At 31.3% G+C, this 20,294-nt stretch overlaps 1 protein-coding gene across 2 annotated transcripts in view; it reads left to right on the forward strand.

The window, feature by feature from the left end:
• Window positions 1-20,294, forward strand: part of LOC140663402 (uncharacterized) — an 86,714-nt gene that overhangs the window by 23,685 nt on the left and 42,735 nt on the right. Inside the window, exons 2-3 of one of the 2 annotated variants that reach the window (XM_072887522.1) lie at window positions 10,644-10,713; window positions 16,094-16,527. In XM_072887522.1, coding sequence (XP_072743623.1) covers window positions 16,112-16,527 — 416 coding nt within the window. In that variant the 5' untranslated portion in view covers window positions 10,644-10,713; window positions 16,094-16,111. Of the gene's footprint in view, window positions 1-10,643; window positions 10,714-13,016; window positions 13,036-16,093; window positions 16,528-20,294 lie in introns of those variants that run through there. The other variant, XM_072887523.1, reaches the window with a different exon arrangement.

Below are 20,294 nucleotides of genomic sequence, written 5' to 3' on the forward strand. Positions count from 1 at the left end.
CTCGTTTGGTTGCCTACTTACTTGATTTTTAAAGAAGCTTACATCCTGATTTCTAGAAAATCCAACAAGACTAACCACTCAACCACAGTGAGGGATGAAATCTGCTGATTATGTAACGACTAATTTCATGGTCGTGTACAACAAGGAATAATGTATGTACAGAGTGTCAAAGTTATACGAAACTTATTGAAGTTGATAATGCTTGATAAGCATATACACGGAATATTTAGTAATAAGAATTGATAAGCATTGATTTTCGAATATGACTCTTTCGAAAGGATAAATTTGGTTCGTAAAAAAATTGATTCATATTAAAAGATAATTATTCTTTTATTATTCTCCTGATATATTTTATTATTTTCCTGAGTGAAAATGTCGAGGCATCAATAATTACCAAATTATAAATGATTGAAAAAAAGGCGATAAAAAAGGCGTAATTACAAAGATATATAATGACAAAAATTGGAAACCTGGAAAAAATAATGACGTTACTCGATATTTTCGCTGAGAAAAAATCGACACCAAATGAATCTATCATTAACAGGTTTTTCACCAATTAAAAGACACCCTGTATATATATTCTTTTTTTAGTTATTTATTACTATTCTTGTTACGATTACTCATATAAAAGGCGATAAAAGATAAAAAGAGATATGATAAAGAAATAATTTTATTATTTTATATTTACATTTATTTTATTAGTTTGACAATGAGCCTCCTTTGATAAAATTTTGCGTCCACCTTGTATACACCTGGTAATCCTGGTGCCTATCGTCTCAGGATGACTACTAGATATGCCGAGCAAGACAGTGGCTTGTATTACGGTTTCGCTGATACTACAGTTACGTTAATGCTTGCGACAGAAGGAAGCCGAGGAGATGAAGAAGATACAGGATCAAGAAGAGACTGGATGCGACGTCTTTTCTATGAGTTTTCATGTCCGCTTAGGAGCGAAGCGGATTATCTCATTTGACGTAATTAATCGGATTCCTGTTCTCCGCAGGATACATATAAACTAGAACGCATCTGTAAGAACTGAATAAATCGCTTCTTCTTTCATAACCTTTTCAACAATATTCTTCGTTGTTTTAAAAAGATAGAATTAAATAAAAATAATTTTTTTATGATTTTTTATGCTAAATTATAAGTTAATATTATTATCTGTACATAAACACTTTAAAAAATAACTGCAGAAAATGTCTGAAGTTTTATTGCAGACACATGTCTGAATTTTCAGAAAAATAACTGATGATAAGACAGATTGTCTGAATTTATTTTCAGATATCAGATCTGAAAATTTAGACAAAAATGTATCTAAATTCTTAGGCAATTTCTTACAACGTACGCAATACATTTTTATTCTTTATTGTATTGATAATATAAGTAATCTCTTAAGAAAAAAAAATGACTTAATAGAGTAGATTCATGGCATCATGCGAGAATTCGTAAACACAAAGATCTTACGTACATTGTAAAAAAAAACTGCAGTGTCTGAAACTTTCTTACAGACACATTGTTCGAATTTTTAGAAGAGTATTTTTTTCAGAAATTCTTCTAAAATATAGCTCTGATAATTAAGACAGATTGTTTGAAATCACTTTTAGTCATCCAGATTTAAAATTCAGACAAAAATGTGATCTGATATCTTGAGAAATTTCTTATAGTGCATTCATGGATTAATAGAGTCAAAATATCGGTGAAATTCGGGATTTATAGATTCGGGGAATCTTTCGGGATTTACGTAGATCGATCCAATGATCAGTATCTTATGCTCATAAGCTTTATCGGTGGATCTATAAATCTGAGAACCGTAGCGCCGGCGCAACCGCCGCTCGACGCAACGCGAATTCGCGGGACAGCAGCATCGTTAAAGTCAATTTCCGAGCTTCCGGCAGCGACGCACAATGGTGTCGAGGCGAACAAAAGCCCGCAGATGTGTGTGCGTGTATCCATGTACAGATATATCTACATAATCTCGAATAGTAAGCTAATGAGAGAAAGCCTGAGATGAAAATCGTTCGGATAGTTAATTATTTTAATTACTTTATTACTTCAAATAGCGTTATGCGAGGCAAGTCTACATCGCCTATCGTAAAGCTCGTTCCTTTAGACACCAGCAGGGCAACGCTTCGCTCTATTAACAAGGAAGCGAGTAACGGCATCGGTCGCGCGCGCGAGTTCCGGCTGCGATCTTCGAGAGCCGGAGGCTCGTCAGGAACTCTTCACCGAGTCCACGTTTTACTCCAACAGGAAGTCACGTCGCCGGAAATCGTGTCGCGAAGTAACGTTAGCCGGTCGTGCCGGAAGCTACGATCGGAGAGAGAGAGAGAGAGAAAGAGAGAGAGAGAGAGAGAAAGAGTGCAACGGGACAGACGGACGGGGTATAATTGAGGATTATTTCGTTCTAGTTCTTAATCATCTAAGTAAGCGTAAGAAGCGCCGCGTTTCTGCTCTGACAATGAGTGTTATTATAATATTTACCTTTAGGAAAATTCTTCTCAACGTTAGCCGTCGGTATAATTAAGTCAAATTGACATCTAGATAGAACTACAGAAATTAATTGATAGTAAATTTATGCATGATGTTCCTTTGCACTTTATCGACCTCGCTATTAATCGCAGATTATGTAGTCTAAAGTTGCAATTGCTCCTGCCATCGCAATCTTTTATCTTCATTATGAAATAGCTAAAGATTACCTGAAAAGCAAGTTAAGGAGGAACTGCACGGAATGTATTAATACATCTAATACATTTTAAGATTCATGAATTTGATATCGCATAAAACACTTTTCGTCTTTTAAAATGTAAAATTAATAATTAATTAGTTAAAATGAAGATTTGCCCTGTAAAATTAAAATTTTTATTTTCATGAATTTTTGCCACAGAAAAAAATTAGTATCAAATTAAAACTTATATACTTTAGTTAATGTGATCATTGTTCCATATATAAGTTCCATTATATACCTAATCTTCTTAGAAAGAGTTGATAATTTTAAAATTCAACAATATTATAAATTTATTTTAATATTATAATACTCATCTCAAGAATATAATATTATTACCTGCATTTTATTATAATAATTTTTTTATTTAAATATATACTATTTGTCCAATATTTTTTTCTCTATTCATGAAAATTATTTTTGAACAATAAAAATATATTTTTCTTGGTAGAAATATATTAAATGTCTTCCAACAAGTAATTTATATTCGTTTAACTACATAATCTCATTTCAAGATTTATATTCGAGAATAAAAATATTTTTGAAATAAGAATATCTTTTTTTTGTACGGTAGTAGTAGTATAAAATTTTCGTTGTACAGTCACTATAAATAAGTTAGTTTGATATGATATTTAAAATTTTGAGATTAAATTATATTCTTATAGATGTATAAACTTAAGGAAAGACTGTACGGATCATCTATTAAAAGTTAATACATTTAATAGAATATAATTTAATCTCAAAATTAATAGTGACTGTATCACGAAAATTTTATAATAATTACTGTACAGAAAAAGATTATTCTTATTTCGAGAATATCGTTATTCTCGACATATAAATCTTGAAATGAGATTATATATTGTTAAACAAATCTAAATTGCTTCGAATGAATTCTTCGAAGACATTTAATATATTTCTACCGAGAAAAATATATTATTATTATCCAAAAATAATTTTCATGTAAAATTTACTTGAAATTATTTTATCGTTACATCACACATAATTAAAAAATTATTTTCCATTAGCGTTTACGAAGCTGAACTGAATTTGTTAATGTTCATCAGAAAAGCTCCCATCGCCGACGTTCGAGGCAAACCTTATAAAGCATGCTGCATAACGAGACTTGCGACTATTTTCCCATCTCAAGATAGCGAGCGAGAGATAACGAGCGCCGGCAAGACAACTTTGTTGTAATTGCCGTGTCGGATTGGATTAGATGGCAAGGATAATTGGATGTCGCGGGGGCCCCGTCGATAATATAATGCGGTCTTTAACGAGAGTCTTTCTCGCTTCAAGCTCGCCATATGTAACTGTAAATGTCGGTTTTCACAACGACTGGATCGGTAATGAAAGTCGAGCGAGTCAGCCGGCCTCTTCCTACGCGCGACGGCTTTAGTGATCGACTATTCCTGGACGCGGGTCGTCTCGTGAATCAACTTTGTGGCTGAAAATATAGTATACCATATACTAGTCCGAGCGGAAGTGCGTGCATAGGTACATAGGTGTACCCTGTCCGACGATGAAGAATGGTATCCAACGATGATATTTCAAAGAGACGGGAATGAATTCTAAGAGAGGCGAATACACACGGGCTTTCATTTCACGGAATTATACTTGCTCGCAGCTTGTTTTACCTAACAATTTCAACCGATGATCAATGATCCATAAATCTGTACGTAGTAAAAAATTATACGTCTATATGTTAAAGGAGGGTGGGTAAAATATGCTGATTTTTGCTCAGAAAGTATAACGTAAGTTATATATATTTTCTTATAGTTTTCCTGAATACGAAAATACCCGTTTTATTGATCTAAGCCCAGGAGAAAGTGGTCAAAATTCGTCTTAAATGGTTGAAATAAGTCATTTTTAAGGATGTTTAGCACCTACAATCGGAGCAAAAAATAGTCGAAATTGACGAATATATACTTTTCTCATATATCTTAATATATGATTATTATAAAGATTGCATAAAATCTTATTATTTATTCATAGCTAAAGTGTAGAAATGTATTTTCGAACTTCTGTTGCTTTTTTTCAGAGAATTTTCGTGTTTCTTAAATTATAATGAGAAACTTTTATCATTGACGGTACATCGATTTCAACATTACAGCACAAAATTTGAATTATAAAAATAAAAGAATTTACTCGTACAGAGTTAATTTAAAATGTCAGAATAAAAATTATAATAGTGAATGACAAAATATAGAAGATTTTTAACTATTTCTTTGATTAATTTAATAATTTCTCCGAGAAGAAAGAAATGTGGCAACATGGTAATTTTTCATAAGTTGGTTAAATTGCAAATTGACATATGAAGCCTAGTCGCTTCTCGCTTACACGTTTCTATATAGAGGCTTCTTCAGATGAAACGATAGGTTATTTAAAATGTCAAAAGAAGGCTCAGCTGAATGCTATGTTGCCATGTTTTCACAATAAATAATATGTCATCTCGGATAATAGGATGAAATTGAGAAAATTATATTCAATATCTTTTGAATTAGTCAGTACTTGACCAAAATTATGTGATCAAATATTTCCTCTATATTTAAACTATACTTTTGCAAATTTTAAATAAATTCCTATTATTATTTCTATCTATTTTAGCTCTTAAATCAACACGATCACAGGTTTTTTATAAGATAGAAATTCTGTAATCGTATCAATTTAAGGGCTAAAAAGAACAGAAATATATTTATACTTATTTATATAAATAATTATATTTATAATTATATTAATACTTTTACTTATAATTAGATCTACAAAATAATTATATTTATAATAATATCGACGGGTAAATTCATTGCAAATTAAAATCCTTATAACTTTTGATTGCTTCAGTGAATTAACTCCAGGTTTTTTTATAAGTTTCTGAACATGTATTAGAACAATCTGTGCAAATTTTATTAAATTCCTATATTTTTAAAAATAGGTACTAAACATCCTTAATATTAATTCGATTAGTATTGATTTTGTTGTAATTATTTAATTATTTATATTATAGTTTAGTTTTTCTAATTTCTTTTACTGAAGACTAAAAGAACATTTTAAAATGAAAACACATTTTAGAAATGCTAAATCTAACATAGTAAAATCGATATAATATAAAAATTAAAAAATAAACAATTTATTCAAAGAATCTTAAGCTTCATGAGATGCAACTGTATACATGTACAGTTTTAATTATCTTCAAATGGACTTCCACTACTATAGAGATTCCACCTAGAGGCGCGTTAAGTTTTTTATATATATAGTTTTTTATATATAGTAGACTTTTGCATGGAACCCTATTATATTACTTTTCGTATTATACTGTATATGTCTCGTTTTATTCATCATCAGAATCTTAATCTTGTCAGTTTTTTGGTTGATCAGGACCACTAATATTATATAAAATCGAAATATCTATTCCCAGATTTCTTTTTATGTTTTTGAAATTCTCTTCTCAATATTTAATTATTTTTATAAGCTGCATATCTGATGAGACTTAAGATACAGAGACTTTGAATAAATTGACTATTTATTTTTTAATTTTTATATTATATTGATTTTGCTATGTTAGAGCTAGCATTTCTAAAATGTTTCATTAAAAGTGTTTCTTTAGTTTGTAGTATAAGAAATTATAAAACTAAACTATAAATATTATAATTAAATAATTGCAAAATCGACACTAATTGAATTATTATTAAAAGTGACTTATTTGCCTTTAAGGCGAATTTTGACAACTTTACGATGGGCTTAGATCAATAAAAGGGATATTTTAATATTCAGCGACTCAAAAACTATAAGAAAATATATGTAATTTACGTTACACTCTGGGTAAATATCAGCACATTTTACCCATCCTCCTTTTCTTGTGTTACCACGTTTTGATTACTACTTTAATGTAAAATTAACATACAGCTGATATGTTATTATTTTTATAACATTTCAAACAATCAACATATTTCAAAGTTAGTCTAAGAAAAGTTGAAATAAATCTTCAAATAATCATGAACTTTAAAATGTTCTATCAACATTTCTTACGAGTTATTGTAACTACTTTTTTTTATATAGTTTTTAATTAATTTGTATGTTATTTTTACATCACACTTAAAGTCAGAATAACAAAAATAAATGTAAAGTTTTGTGTCAATTACTTAACATTTCTAGTCAATAAGTACATAACACACAATAAATGAGTTATTTTAACTTAAAATTTAGAGTAGACTCTGAGGCCTGCAAAAAATGTTAAAATTAACATTTTATTTTTTACTTATTGTGTACATATCGAGAAAATTCTGATATATTCAAAATTTCTCGTTTATTCAAAAATGTATAAACTCGATGTTAAATATACGTACAAGGTTGTAAATCTTGAAAATGTTGAAAATTATAGATTTAAATTTTAGATCTTTTTTTTTATAATTGATTGATTGTCCATTCAACTGACAAGCGGGGGCGGAGGGAAAAATTGAGTGTTCGCGTAATCAGATGCTGACGTCACCGCGATGATTTCATCCGCGTTTATAATGCACGTGTCGCGAAATCGCGTTCGTGAGCAGAAACATAATCGTTGCAGGAGCGGCAGTTTTAACCCTTGCCAGTGATTTCACTTCCAGACTATATCTACAACATCTTGGTTTGAATACAACTCAAACAATACCGTGACTAACGTCGAGAGAAGTAATTTCAAAAAGTCGGTCTACGAGATTAAGCTTGCACTTTCTCCTTCTCTCTCTTTCTCTCAGCTGACAGAGCTTAAACTTCACGCCTAATAATTGTTCGTGATATTCGATTTCTCCACCCGATAAAAATACACGACACGGCACAACATCTGGCAGCGAGGCAAATATTCGCGTAAACGTTTTCTCGACGAACATGGCAGTCGATGATGTCATTTGCCGATCGCTTCGTATACGTAAGCCACTCGTCTTTCTAGTCGTAACTATAATCGTCCGGAAAAGTTGCGTCATTTCATCACCGTAAATCGTCAAATTCTCACGAGAATAAACTCTTGTCAGTCGCCAACTCTGTCGGTCACGTGCCAATTTCTTGTCGTATTTTGCAATAAAATATTATTATAATGTTATCTATAAAGTATTAATCTCTATAAAATACAATGAATACTAATAAGGATTAATATTTTTTTACAAAATATTTAATTTGTAAAAAAGAACAGCTTGAACCTGTTTCCTTTGATTTTAATCTTTCTGCATTTTTTAACGATTGCTTTTACAATTCTTGCAAATCAAACCTGAAGAATTATAAAAATATTTTCTCTCTAAAATATTATAATATTATATAATGTGTATAAAATATATAACGAATACTAATAAGAATTAATTTTTTTTTTGCAAATTATCCTTTTTATAAAAAAATAAGCTTGAGCTTTTTTTTCATTTTAATCTTCATTATTTTTTGCTTACACAATTCTTACAAGTCAAGCATGAAGAATTATTTTAGAAAAATTTTCTTTTACTCGAGAAAATAAAAAAGAGGATATAACGACGATACAAAAATGCATTATTTCGTATTCAATTGATGCATCGTATTATGCGTCTGTTTTATATTAACCTCGATGGTACTAACATTTCGGATACTCGAAGGAGTAGATTTATCACCAGTCGTCTGCTCTTCGTCTGCATTATGCGAGGCGGGATTTATATTCCGCTCTCGAGGCGAAGCCTGTTTCGGTCGTGCAGCACGAGGATGCTGCACCGCGTGCGAGCGCAACTGCGGGGCATGCAAATTTATCAATTTAGCGCCCCGGCGTACTCAACTGCATTGCATCATTGCGCCGTAATCGCGACGGAACCGGTGGCCATAATTCGTTGCGCATAATTCGTCGTCGTCGTATTTTTTCGCATCCCCCAAATGTGCACGAAACAAAACTAGGTCAATATGTTTTGTCAATATTTTTCTTAACAATATTTTTTTTGTATTACTTTCTCTTTTTCTCTTGATTTATAGAATAATAATTCTGCAAAATTTAATTCTGAAACGCGAAAATGTCTCAATCCTGGCTATATATTTGTATTTATTCACGCGATTATTTTAATGTTGTAGGGTGTCTACTTCTTGGAAAATCTTCTTGGAAAATTCTCAGAGAATTCTTTTGTACCTGGATAAATCAGGGAATTCTCTGAAATTTTATTGAGACTCAGAAAATTTTTTAAAAATTCTTTGATGAATTTTGCTCTCATCGAAAATAATCCAAGCGAATTATGCATTTAAAAATATATTATAATATATATTAAAAATATATTATAAATATATTTATCTATTTTTGTTCAATGTTTAAATAAAATATTGAATATGCAGTACATATTCTTTCTTTTAATTTTTAGTGGAAAATAAAAATGAAGTAAAAATTTTATACAATTTAACAATTTTTATTGTAACAAAAGCTATTCAGTTTTTTCGGATTTACATTTGTAAATCTAGAATTTGAATTTTTAATGACTTTGTATTTTTTTTTTTTTTTTTTTTGCATGAGTGAAAAGCACTAGAAAACGCGTACAATGAAAAGATTTATGTTAGGAAATTACATTAAAAAATCTTTACCTGGAATTTTGAATAAAAATACCTGAAAGATTAAAGAATTTTGAGGGAATTTTTTTTTTACAAGATTTGAATAGACATTTTTAACTTTTCATTTTATTATTATTATTCAATATTATCTCTATTTGTTTTAATGTTGTCTTTAATAATACCCCGTTGCTGTATCCTTGAAAATTTCAATGGTACGGAATGAATAATTGATTACTTTCGAGTTTTTTGCTCTCTTTTATCAGAAACTGATACGGCGGCCCATTTGTCATGCAAATAAAAATGTAGTCACGTGTTTGTCTCCATCCGACCTTGGTAAAGCGACAAGGTAAAATGACTCACACGCAGGTGATAAGCGCAATCGAATTATCGCACGATGGTTACCCGAGCGTAAAATAATTGCGCGGATAAGCCGAGCTCTTAATTCTTCAATGCATTATGGAGTTTAGCTTTTCGACTATACAAACTACAGCTGCGTGTAGTTTTCTTATCACACTTTAGAGATATTTGCTCGCTGGACTCTTACTTTACAAAAACAAATCTTATCAAATTGTTGTGCGCACGCGATATCAAACCTGAGTGTTACATATCTTGTTTGCGAATCACGTATCTTATATAACTTGTATAAGAATTGTTATAGATAGAATGACATTTCATTCAACTTGTGAGCCTATCTCGTGAAATCGCAACTTTTCTAAAGCAAATCTCTCGAGGAACAGCCTCGGCATTTATTTTCTCGGCGCACGTTGGTCGTACAAGTCATTGCCCTCAGCTCGTCCGTTCTCGAGTTCTCACGCCCGCGTGTGCGTGATGTCACCTGTTCGCGAAAACAGGTGTCTATTCAAGCGAGAGACGAGATTGTTTCCTCCTCCCTTTCCCTCGTTTTTCCCCGTTTTAAAGGGAAAAAAAACCTTATTGCTGCTTCGCGACGACATAAACGTCCTCTTTATTCTTTACTAATAGGCTGTTTGGATAATGCTTTCTTCTCAATATCTATCTCTTTCAGTATAAGAAGCTATTTTATATGGATAGTATTCACAGTCACAAACGACCTAGTAGTTATAGTAAAATAACTTAAGATTTTCAAAACTATCCTTTTAAATCTTTTCCAAGACTTTTTTATAGATTTTTTCAAGATGGTCGTGAGATTAAACGGAAATCGAAATTAATTCGATAATTTTCAAACAAAACTTTGAAAGAACAATATATATCAAAAGTATTATTTTATATATAGATTTTATAAAAATATGTTTTTATAAAGTAATTTTATATAAAAATATATATAAAATGATTTTATAAAAATATATATTTTATAAATATTGTTGGCAAAGTAATATTTATAGTTGAAAAAATTAATGAGATATTCTAATCGATACATAAATTGCAATTTCAGGTAGTTCCAATGCTACTCTATCGAGGAGACACTTCAGACGTCCTTACTTCGAGTACTTCTTAGCGCAAACGTGAGTACATCAAATATGAATTATTTCGCATTTTATCCGTGATAAAAAAATCAATCTTTTTTGCGCCAAATTTCCTTCAATATGTCAACGTGAAAAAATTATTAGAATTAAGAACGTTGCATTTTTTTTAACAGTAGAAATAAATTTATTTAAAAAAAATATGTAGAGAATTTTCACACCTTCGTAGACATTTTATAAGTTACTAGATGCGATTGAGAAAGACCTGCTTGACGTTATAAGAAACACAAAGTCGGTTAAAGGGTCAACTGGCTGCAAGTCTGCTTTGAAAATGCTCTGGTGAGCGCAACCTCCGAAATATCCGTGACCGTGATTTGTCGATAGAAAATCGAGTTTGTTCAGGTGTTCGGTAAACTCGCGTAACGGGAGCGGATGGGAGCCGATTCAGCCATGAAATTCTTCACGCACGGAAGGGCTGCGGGGCTCTTTAAACGAAGCGGGGATTCGCATGGGAAAAGGAGCAGGTTGAATGACTACTATCGCAACTCGCAATGATACCGTCGGTACGATGAATGCACCTGTAATTTAGCTGCACGCGCGATGCGATCGAGCGTTTCGGTTCCGCGGAAGACTTCGGGAAATTTCGTAAATTGACGAGATTAGGGGATGGATATTACAGGAAATTTCACATAAAGTGTTATAGGTGTTTTCTCCGAAACTTAATGTCGTACAAAAAATGGTTCAGATAAAAATGTTTAAAAAAAATTTTATATATAGATAGTTGCTCGTTGCAAATTCATATTTTTTTTTCTTTAAAAACAACTATAGTTTTTCTTTACACCAATTGATTTTTCTCATTCATACTTTTATGTATAAAAGTATTGAGGTAGCACAATCGAAAAATGAATATTTTATGAGATATAGTTTATATAAAATAATGTTGAATTGAAATATAAAATATCTTTTAAGCTATTCAATTTTCCATCATCTTATAATTATCACCTTATAATTTTTTACGCCTTATATTGCGAGAAATCGATTTATATAAAAAAATTGGGATAGGGTTTGTTAAAAAAAACAATATCAATTTAATCTCTATCTTTTTTCCCTTTGAGCTAAATAACTTTTGTTTGAAACATTTTTTCTGTACGACTTTTTGGACAAAATAATGTAACGCATTACATGAATTTTGTATATTTTTTATTTCTTTTTACTATACATTTATTTTCTTTTTTAGAGGTGGTATGGTTGCAACATAAAATAAGTGCGTTCTTTAATTGTATTATTCACTAGAAAATTGAAAGAAAATAATTATGAGGCATTTATTTATATAATTTTTTATTTACATGACATAATTATATAATACATATTTTTTTATGTATAAATAATATTATAAAAAATAATAGAAAAATTATTCTAAATAAATCTTTTTGAAATGTAAAAATTATACAATTTCTCGATAATGTAAATAAATTTTTTTGTTATCTCTAATTATATTAAAAAGTAGAATACTTAACAAGATTTGGAGATTCTTCTGATACTTTTCGATATTCCAATTTTAAATATAGATTTCTCACAGCAATCTTATCTGGTATAGAACATTTTCTCTGCGATTGAAAGCGTTTTTCTGCCATGTTCTTATTTAATTTTGGAATATTCTGAGAGATGCGAAGATGCTATCAGATCAATATTAAATTTTTATGATTTATCGATACGTAGGCAATATCTGATAAAAAATAAATTGATAAATATATACACAATACGCACGTAAATTTTATCTTTAAAAAGAAGCATTATGTAACAGAGAATCTTAGTATTGAATAAAAAACATGGAGAAAGTACTTTTTCCGCAGAAAGCAATTAGGAGCTCTCAAAATTGATCCATTCATCGGCACGATTACCCGTTGGCAATCATGGCAATTCCCAATTTACCGCTTTTTGCACAACCGATCTACTTTCGCGCTTCGTGCATAAAAACTTGCAACCTGCTGCCCTCGATGTGACATTAATGACCGGCTACGAACATATCGAATAGAAAATCATCACTATTTCAAACGGCTAGAAATCCAAATTCGCATTTAGGAGGAGGCCTGGGAGAAACGGGAACGGCAGGCCGATGCATAGTGAAAGATACATGGCGTCTCGGGAGACCGATACGAGAACTCGGAATTGATATACGCGCGCGGCTGGAGCCACGACGGACGGCATGAAGCGTCTAGAACGGAAACGAACGGCTAGAACGGAGTGGAGTAGGTATAGCTATAGTCGGCCGTGTCTGTCTGTAACCTTTGCCTCGCTTTTGCGTCGTGCTCAGTTGCAGCCCGGCGTTCTACTCTGGCGAACCTCTCCTCCGCGTCGGACAAGGTACCCGTTGTGTCGATGATACAGTAACACAATATTCATATCGCGTTGGAAGTGTTCGGAGATGGACGTCATTATAAGTGAGAAACACGTGATCTGGCGCGTCTCAACATGAACTGAGATCAAGAGCTTGCGACTCGAGAGAGAGAGATAATCGCCTCGTGAAGCTCTCAAGTGTGGAGTGATAAACCGCCGCGAGAGAGAAGATGTCGCGTCGATGCCCGGATGACAGATTTCGCGATACTTTTCGAGATTTTTGCGTATAAATTTTCGGATTGTGCCGCTCTATTTCTTCGTTTCTTATGTAAAGAATCTTGATTGCAATATAAATTTCTCAACATTTGCATTTTTTACATTTTTCTTGTAAAATCATTTTTGCGGGTTTTATGAAGTAGATAAAAATTCAATTTTAAAGTTCATTTGTCCATTTGAAATTAATATTGAAACACGAAGGAAATAATAAATCTTTAATAATCATTAAAAATAATATAATTGAATATACGTTGATTTTTATAAAAACAAGTTTAGATAAATTGTTATTTTGAAAATTAGTATTATTATATGATGAAAATTAGAAAATTATAAAATAGAATAATGTAAATAAAATTTTTATTAATATTAAAATAAAAAAAAGTTAAATTAAATGATTCATTATTCATCAATTAATTTGAATTATCATATTTAAAAAAAATTTTGTATTAAATTTTAAAAATATCAAAAAATAGTTTATCATGAGAATATTAATTTGCGAGATTAAAAGTATAATAAAAAGTTTTAAAATTATTTTTTTGAGATTTAATTTTTTAAATAATTTTTTAATTTAAAAAAATTTCAAAAATTATAAATAAAATATTTTGTTTTAGTTAAGAAAATTAGACATTTTTCCTGTGTTTATCGATTAGATTTAATGCTGATAATTTATGTTATTCGATAATTATGTTAAAAATCGTTATATATCTATAACGATAAGATCTGTGTTCTACATTTTTTTATTCATACCCATTGCTGTTTTCCAACTCACAGGTGGTTAACTTCGCGACGTATCTTTATCAGCTATACTCTTTATATGCCGAATTTTACGTTTACGAGTTTTGCGTTTCTCTTAAATGGCCAGGCTTTACCCAATTCTCGATGTTCTCCAACAATGTTTTTACGTTCGATCGTGCACGGCTTTGTTGTCAAAGACGCAGCGGCGCCTAAAGATAGGAGCACGACGTCGAGTCGGGTCTATGTCAGTCAGTGACTATGTAAACGCATTTAAAGCGGATCGTTTCGTTCGCGTGCGCTCTCGTTTCGATTGATCGCGAGTGTTTGTGTAACATTGTAGCGGGTAGATTTGATACAGTTACTCGTTGACCAGGATGATGATGATGATGATAATGATGATGCTAATGACGCTCGTCCGAAAAAGACTCTCGTGACACGACAAGGATATGGTTTGACAGGAAACAGCTGACTTATTGCGCTAATAATAGCATAGACTATAAACGTCGCGACACACGTGACTTCGTAAATCCTTCAACCAGATATCGAATTGCGATGATTTAATCCTTTTAATACTCTCCAGGAACAATGCTCACCATTGTTCGCTTCTTGTCGTACATTGAGACATTCAATGGAATCGAGTGTTTCGATTCGATATTTATAAAACTCGACGTTTTCGATTAAATTTCTTATAACAGTATTTTTTCCTTTATTTAGATTACCAAGGTGTGAAAATTGAAGTACAAATAATGATGAAAAAAGTTTTTTTTATTTTTCTTCATCGAATCTAAGTTGAAATTTTTATGTAGCTTTTTTTGCTTTAACCCTTTGAGTTACGAATTTTTCTAATTGTCAGTATTTTATAAAATTTAATATATAAGGATTTTTGAGGTCGCTGATTACGAATCCGTTGTCAGATTTTCAAAATTTAAGATGGCGAATCCAATATGACAGACGAAATTTTACTTCCGCCATATTGGATCTCTATATTAAATTTTAGAAATTAAATTTTTTTTCCTTTAGATTCTGATTCTGCGATCTAAAAAAAAACTTCAGAGAAAAAAATTTAAAAAAGAATACAATTGTTACTTTCAATTTAGAACAGAAAATATTGTTTTTTATATATTTTTGATCAAAAAAAGAGGGTTTAACAAAAAAAACACGGTGGAAAATTCTAAAAAAATTCTGAAAAATACTTTAGAGTGTACTAAGATTATAAAAAAACCGTATTTATTGTCATAATAGATTAATAGAAAATGCATTATTTTCGTAAAAAAGTACTAATTTTGACTGTTTGTTTATATATGGTATTTTTGCAATTAACAATTAATGACTGTTCATATTTTTTACCACTTATTGATGTTCTAAAGACTCTGTAGAAACAAAAAATCCGGTATTTGTTGATAAAAAAGTAGTTAAAACAATAAAAAGCTACGAAAAAAAAGGCGGGCCTCTGGGTGACTCGCTGTGACTCAAAGGGTTAATAATATTAAGATCTTTATAAAAAATATTTGAAGGATTAATTTGGTCAGTGAAATAATTCTTCCTCGAGATATATATTGTACACTGCTTAAAACAATTACATTGTGATTATTCCGTTTTCTTAAAAAATCTATTAGAGCCAAAGATGTTTGAAAAAACGCTTAAAAATTTTTATTTATTATTAAAATGAAAATTAAAATACGAAAATTAAATTTTAAAAAATTTCTATTAATATTAAAGACTCGATAGATACATATATATATGTAAATACAGTATTTGAACGTTTTTCGATCGTTGACATTTGATTCGTAGCATTATCGAAATCTCTCCCAGAGTAGTATATTATTAACTTGTAACTGCCTCTCTCTCTCTCAAAGCATTAATCAACCGGTTTGCCGTCATGCTCTTATTACCGCGAACGGTATACTTTTTCTATCCGCCTCTGACGACCCTCGATTGATCTCTTTTGTGTCTCGCTTGGTATTTTTCTCACCGCCGTTGCCGCACGCGGTTAATGACTTCCAGCCTCCTCCTGGCTGATGTATCGTGACTGAATTTCCGTATCCATGTTTGTTTGCCTTCGCGCGCTCGACAGGTGAAGGAAAAAGGGACGATGCTGTCGTACATGCTGCCGACGGAGGACAAGCCACCGCCTAGCAGCCAGCAGCAGAACAATTATCGTGCGACCAGTAAGCTGCAAAAGAACATCACCACCGTGGTGAGCACGTCGCCCAGGAAGTGCCCGGACACGACCAGAACGATGATCGTCTCCACCAGGATCGAGGAGACGTCCGGCGATCCTATCGTCCGGCACGGTTCCCCTCATCCGGCTTCCCGACCTGGGGAGAGCCCGAAGCACAACGGCACCACCACCGTGACCACCAACATCGCGAGAAAGTCGACCCTGCATAACGCCAGCAGAGTCACCAAGGACGACAGTCTCTACAGCATTGACAGCGATGCCAGCACCGCCGGCAGCGAGCGCAAGAACAAGATCCTGAACGGCGCGAAGCATGCCAGCTTGAAAAGGTACGTTGGTTTTTTTTTTAAATTAAAGTAAAAGAAATGTAGGGTAACTAGGGTATCCCGGTTGTAAATCATATAATCCCGATAGTAAGTCACTTTTGCTTTTTAATTTATATTTAATTATAATATTTATTTTATTAAAAAATTAATTATTAAAAATATTTAAAAAGAAACATAATATCATTATACATTATCAGATCATCTATTAGTAAAATATCACATTTTTAACTAAAATATTGCAAAAAATTAAAAAAAGAATTTTTAACTGGCGATGTTTTTGTCTAATATGTAGTGTAAAAATGTCAATAGTAAGAAAGACTACATATTTCGTAAATGAAATAAGTTTATATTTCTCTGCCAAACAAGAGGTATGTTGTTGTTTTGTATTGCAATTGGGACAAAAAAATTATAAGCGGCTTACAACTGGGTCGTCAATAGACGGTTATTAAAATTTAAATAATTATTTTATACATATATACATAAAAACCTTTTTATTTTAATTAAATATGATAGCTAAAAGTTTAGAGAAGTATTATGTAAAATATATATTTGACTTATTATACTGCTTTTTTTAAACATAAAAAAAATTGTAGTCAACAACCTTAAATGACTTATAGCTAGGACAGCTATCTTATTAACTAAATTTTCACACACTGTAAGAATACGATAAGAAATTGACTAAAAATTCAGACATATTTTTGTCTGAATTTTTAAATCTGGGTAAAATAATTTCAAACAACCAGTATCTTAATCATCAAAGACATTTTTCTGAAAATTCAGATGATTAAGATACTCTTTTGAAAATTTTGTCCAACAATATCTAAGAAAATTTCAGACGCTTTGTCTGCAATTATTTTTTACAGTAATAAGAATTTAGACATATTTTGTCTGAATTTTCAAATCTGAGTCTCTGAAAGTAATTTTAGACAATCTTAATCACTAGAGTCATTTTTCTGAAAGTTCAGAAAAATGTCTGAAAATTCATACACTTTTTGGAAAATTCTGTCTGAAAATTCGGACAGTGTGTGTAAGAAAATTTCAGATATTTTCTACAGTACAATTATTTTTTACACAGTACACTATAAGAAATGACTGAAACTTCAAAGTGTATGAAGTTTTTTTTACAAAAATACATTTGCATTTTCAGACAGATTTTTTTAAAAAAATTTCTAAATTTTTAAATATACTCTTCTGAAAATTCAGATGCTCTTTTGAACTTTCAGAAAAATGGCTCTGATGATTAAGACAAATCATCTGAAATTACTTTTGAACACCTAAAAATGTGTCTGAATTCTTAAGCAGTTCCCCGTTGTATCAGATATTTTGAAATAATGTTAAACCAAAAATTATTTAAAAAAAAATTAAGATTTTAATTTTTTATTAGAATTATTGTTACGTCATATTGAATTTCGATCGAAATCTAATTTAATTCTTAAAGATCGAGGCATTGTTATCGCTTCTTTACTGGAGCATTCAAGAAAATGTTAAAATTGAATCGCGCTCTCTCGGAGCAGATTCTCGATGAATATGCGCCCCGGCTCGACTCTGTCGACGAAAACCCACAATTATCCGCCTCGCGAATGCAAGCGCGAGTTCGTCGAGTTTTACCCGGCGCGTCTCCTATTTGTGAGAGTAAGAAGGAACGAGAAAGAGAGAGAAAGAGAGAGAGAGAGAGAGAGAGAGAGAGAGAGAGAGAGAGAGAGAGAGAGAGAGAGACCGTTGCTATGTATCGGTTCTATAAGCTTTCGCAGCTCGCACAAGACTTTTACGACATTTGTACGTGGGATAGGTCAGGGTCAACCTCGTCGAGACTTTGCAATGCACCGAGTGAAGTTTCGCTCGTACAACGTCCCGGGATTGTCTCTCGAGTGCACTTAATAACCCTGACAAGAGACATAGAATAGCGCGAGGTGACCAAATGGGAGAATAGCGGGAAGAGACTCAGTCTTCGAATCTGAAGCGTTAACTTTGATCTTTTGACGGTGGCATTTCTCGAATTGTAGAGGAATAAATAATTATAATGGGAATTGAAGCCAATTTTAGTCAGTTAAAGGCACGTTTTAAAAAACTAAGCAATTTTGTCGAGTTGTCATGTACAAAAATGATAGATTTCTCGCTGTAAAAATGGATTTCCACACGCAGGCTTTTATCGTTACGATGCTAATTATTCAGCTGCACACATATTTGTTTAGCGCATTTAAAAATATCACGAATTTATTAGTTTCATGGTCGCGTTTATGTGACTACCGTATCTCTGATAATTTTATAATATAATTATTCTCGGGCGTACATTGTTGTACGCATATATCAGAAAATATTGTGTTCTAAGAGTTTTTCAAAATATGATAAATTGAAAAATGTCTATTTAACACATTTTCCGAGTATTTCTTGACGAATAAATTTAAGTACTTACAGATATGTCTTGTCCTGTACTTAGATTATAATATATAGTATAATAAAATGATATAATATATCAATAATAATATTATTTACTTGCGTTTATTTGCCAACTTCGTAATAATACTGGCAACGTTTGAATCATTCTAGAAAGGAACTGTATGACCTGATCCGTTGCCAAAATGCTGTTGCGTACTTAGAAAACATCGTTGCGCATTTAGCGTCTATTTTTGCAAGAGTATCAGCATATAAATGTTCTTGTGCACGTGCACCTAAATTTTTAATCGCTTAATTCCTCGGAATCGCACATATTTTATTCTTGGAAGATATTTATGAATTTTATTTTAATGCATTGTAATTTATTTAAGCTATTTTTAACATAAATTTAAATAATATCTAAATTTTACGAAATGATAATTATATAAAATATAACCAAATCTTATTTTCTTTACAATTTTCCTTTTTTAATTTATAAAATTATATTTTTATTAAATTTTAATCTTAATTATATTGAGATAGTTAATTTTTTCAAGATAACGCCATTTTTTATAATGATATTTATTTTTTAACATAAGTTAAGAAAACAAATTAATAAAACAACTTGTTTTGTCCATGGAAATTGACGTTTTGTATTAAAAATGGCGTTATCTTGAAAAGACTTTTTCGTAGAACTGCGTAGAACTCGCATTAAATCAGCTGGAACTCGAGAAAAATTGTTTACAAATTACAATTTGGTTACTAGATTCTCAAAAATCGATTTTTTGCTTTTAATTGCTAGAACTATTGATATATTTAACAAAGAACTGTAGAACTATTGTAAAACTAACTAGAACTCTAAAGAAATAATTGATTTTCATGATTTGGTGCGCTGCGTGAACTTTGCACACCATATTTTCGAATTCGATTTTTTTGTGTTTAATCATTGAAACTATTTAAAATTTTGATATAGAACTCTAGAACTATTCAAAAGAGTGCCAAAACTCTAAAAAAAATTTCAGATTTTTAAGTATGGTGTGCCAAGTTCACAGGAGTTTAATAAATGCATGCATCATAGAGATAACCTCATTCGCTTATTGATTTATTGTTTCGTTAAAATTACAATTTTCATAGACATATAATAAATATTAATAATTCTGAAAAGGTTAAATTACGATTTTCACTAAAAGAGGTAAATTTGCTAGAACGTGAAAATCTAATTCAAATTAAATCCAATCTCTATATTTTAATAAGTGCACACATCATAGAGATAATCTCATTTCTTTATTGACTTATTGTTTCGGTAAAATTACAATCTTTGTAGAGATATACTAGATATTAGGGATTCTATGGGAAGATAAAATAATAGTCGTTAACGCTCGTATTAAAGCGCGAAG

This window comes from Anoplolepis gracilipes, chromosome 3 (genome assembly GCF_047496725.1).
Source record: "Anoplolepis gracilipes chromosome 3, ASM4749672v1, whole genome shotgun sequence".
NCBI lineage: Eukaryota > Metazoa > Arthropoda > Insecta > Hymenoptera > Formicidae > Anoplolepis > Anoplolepis gracilipes.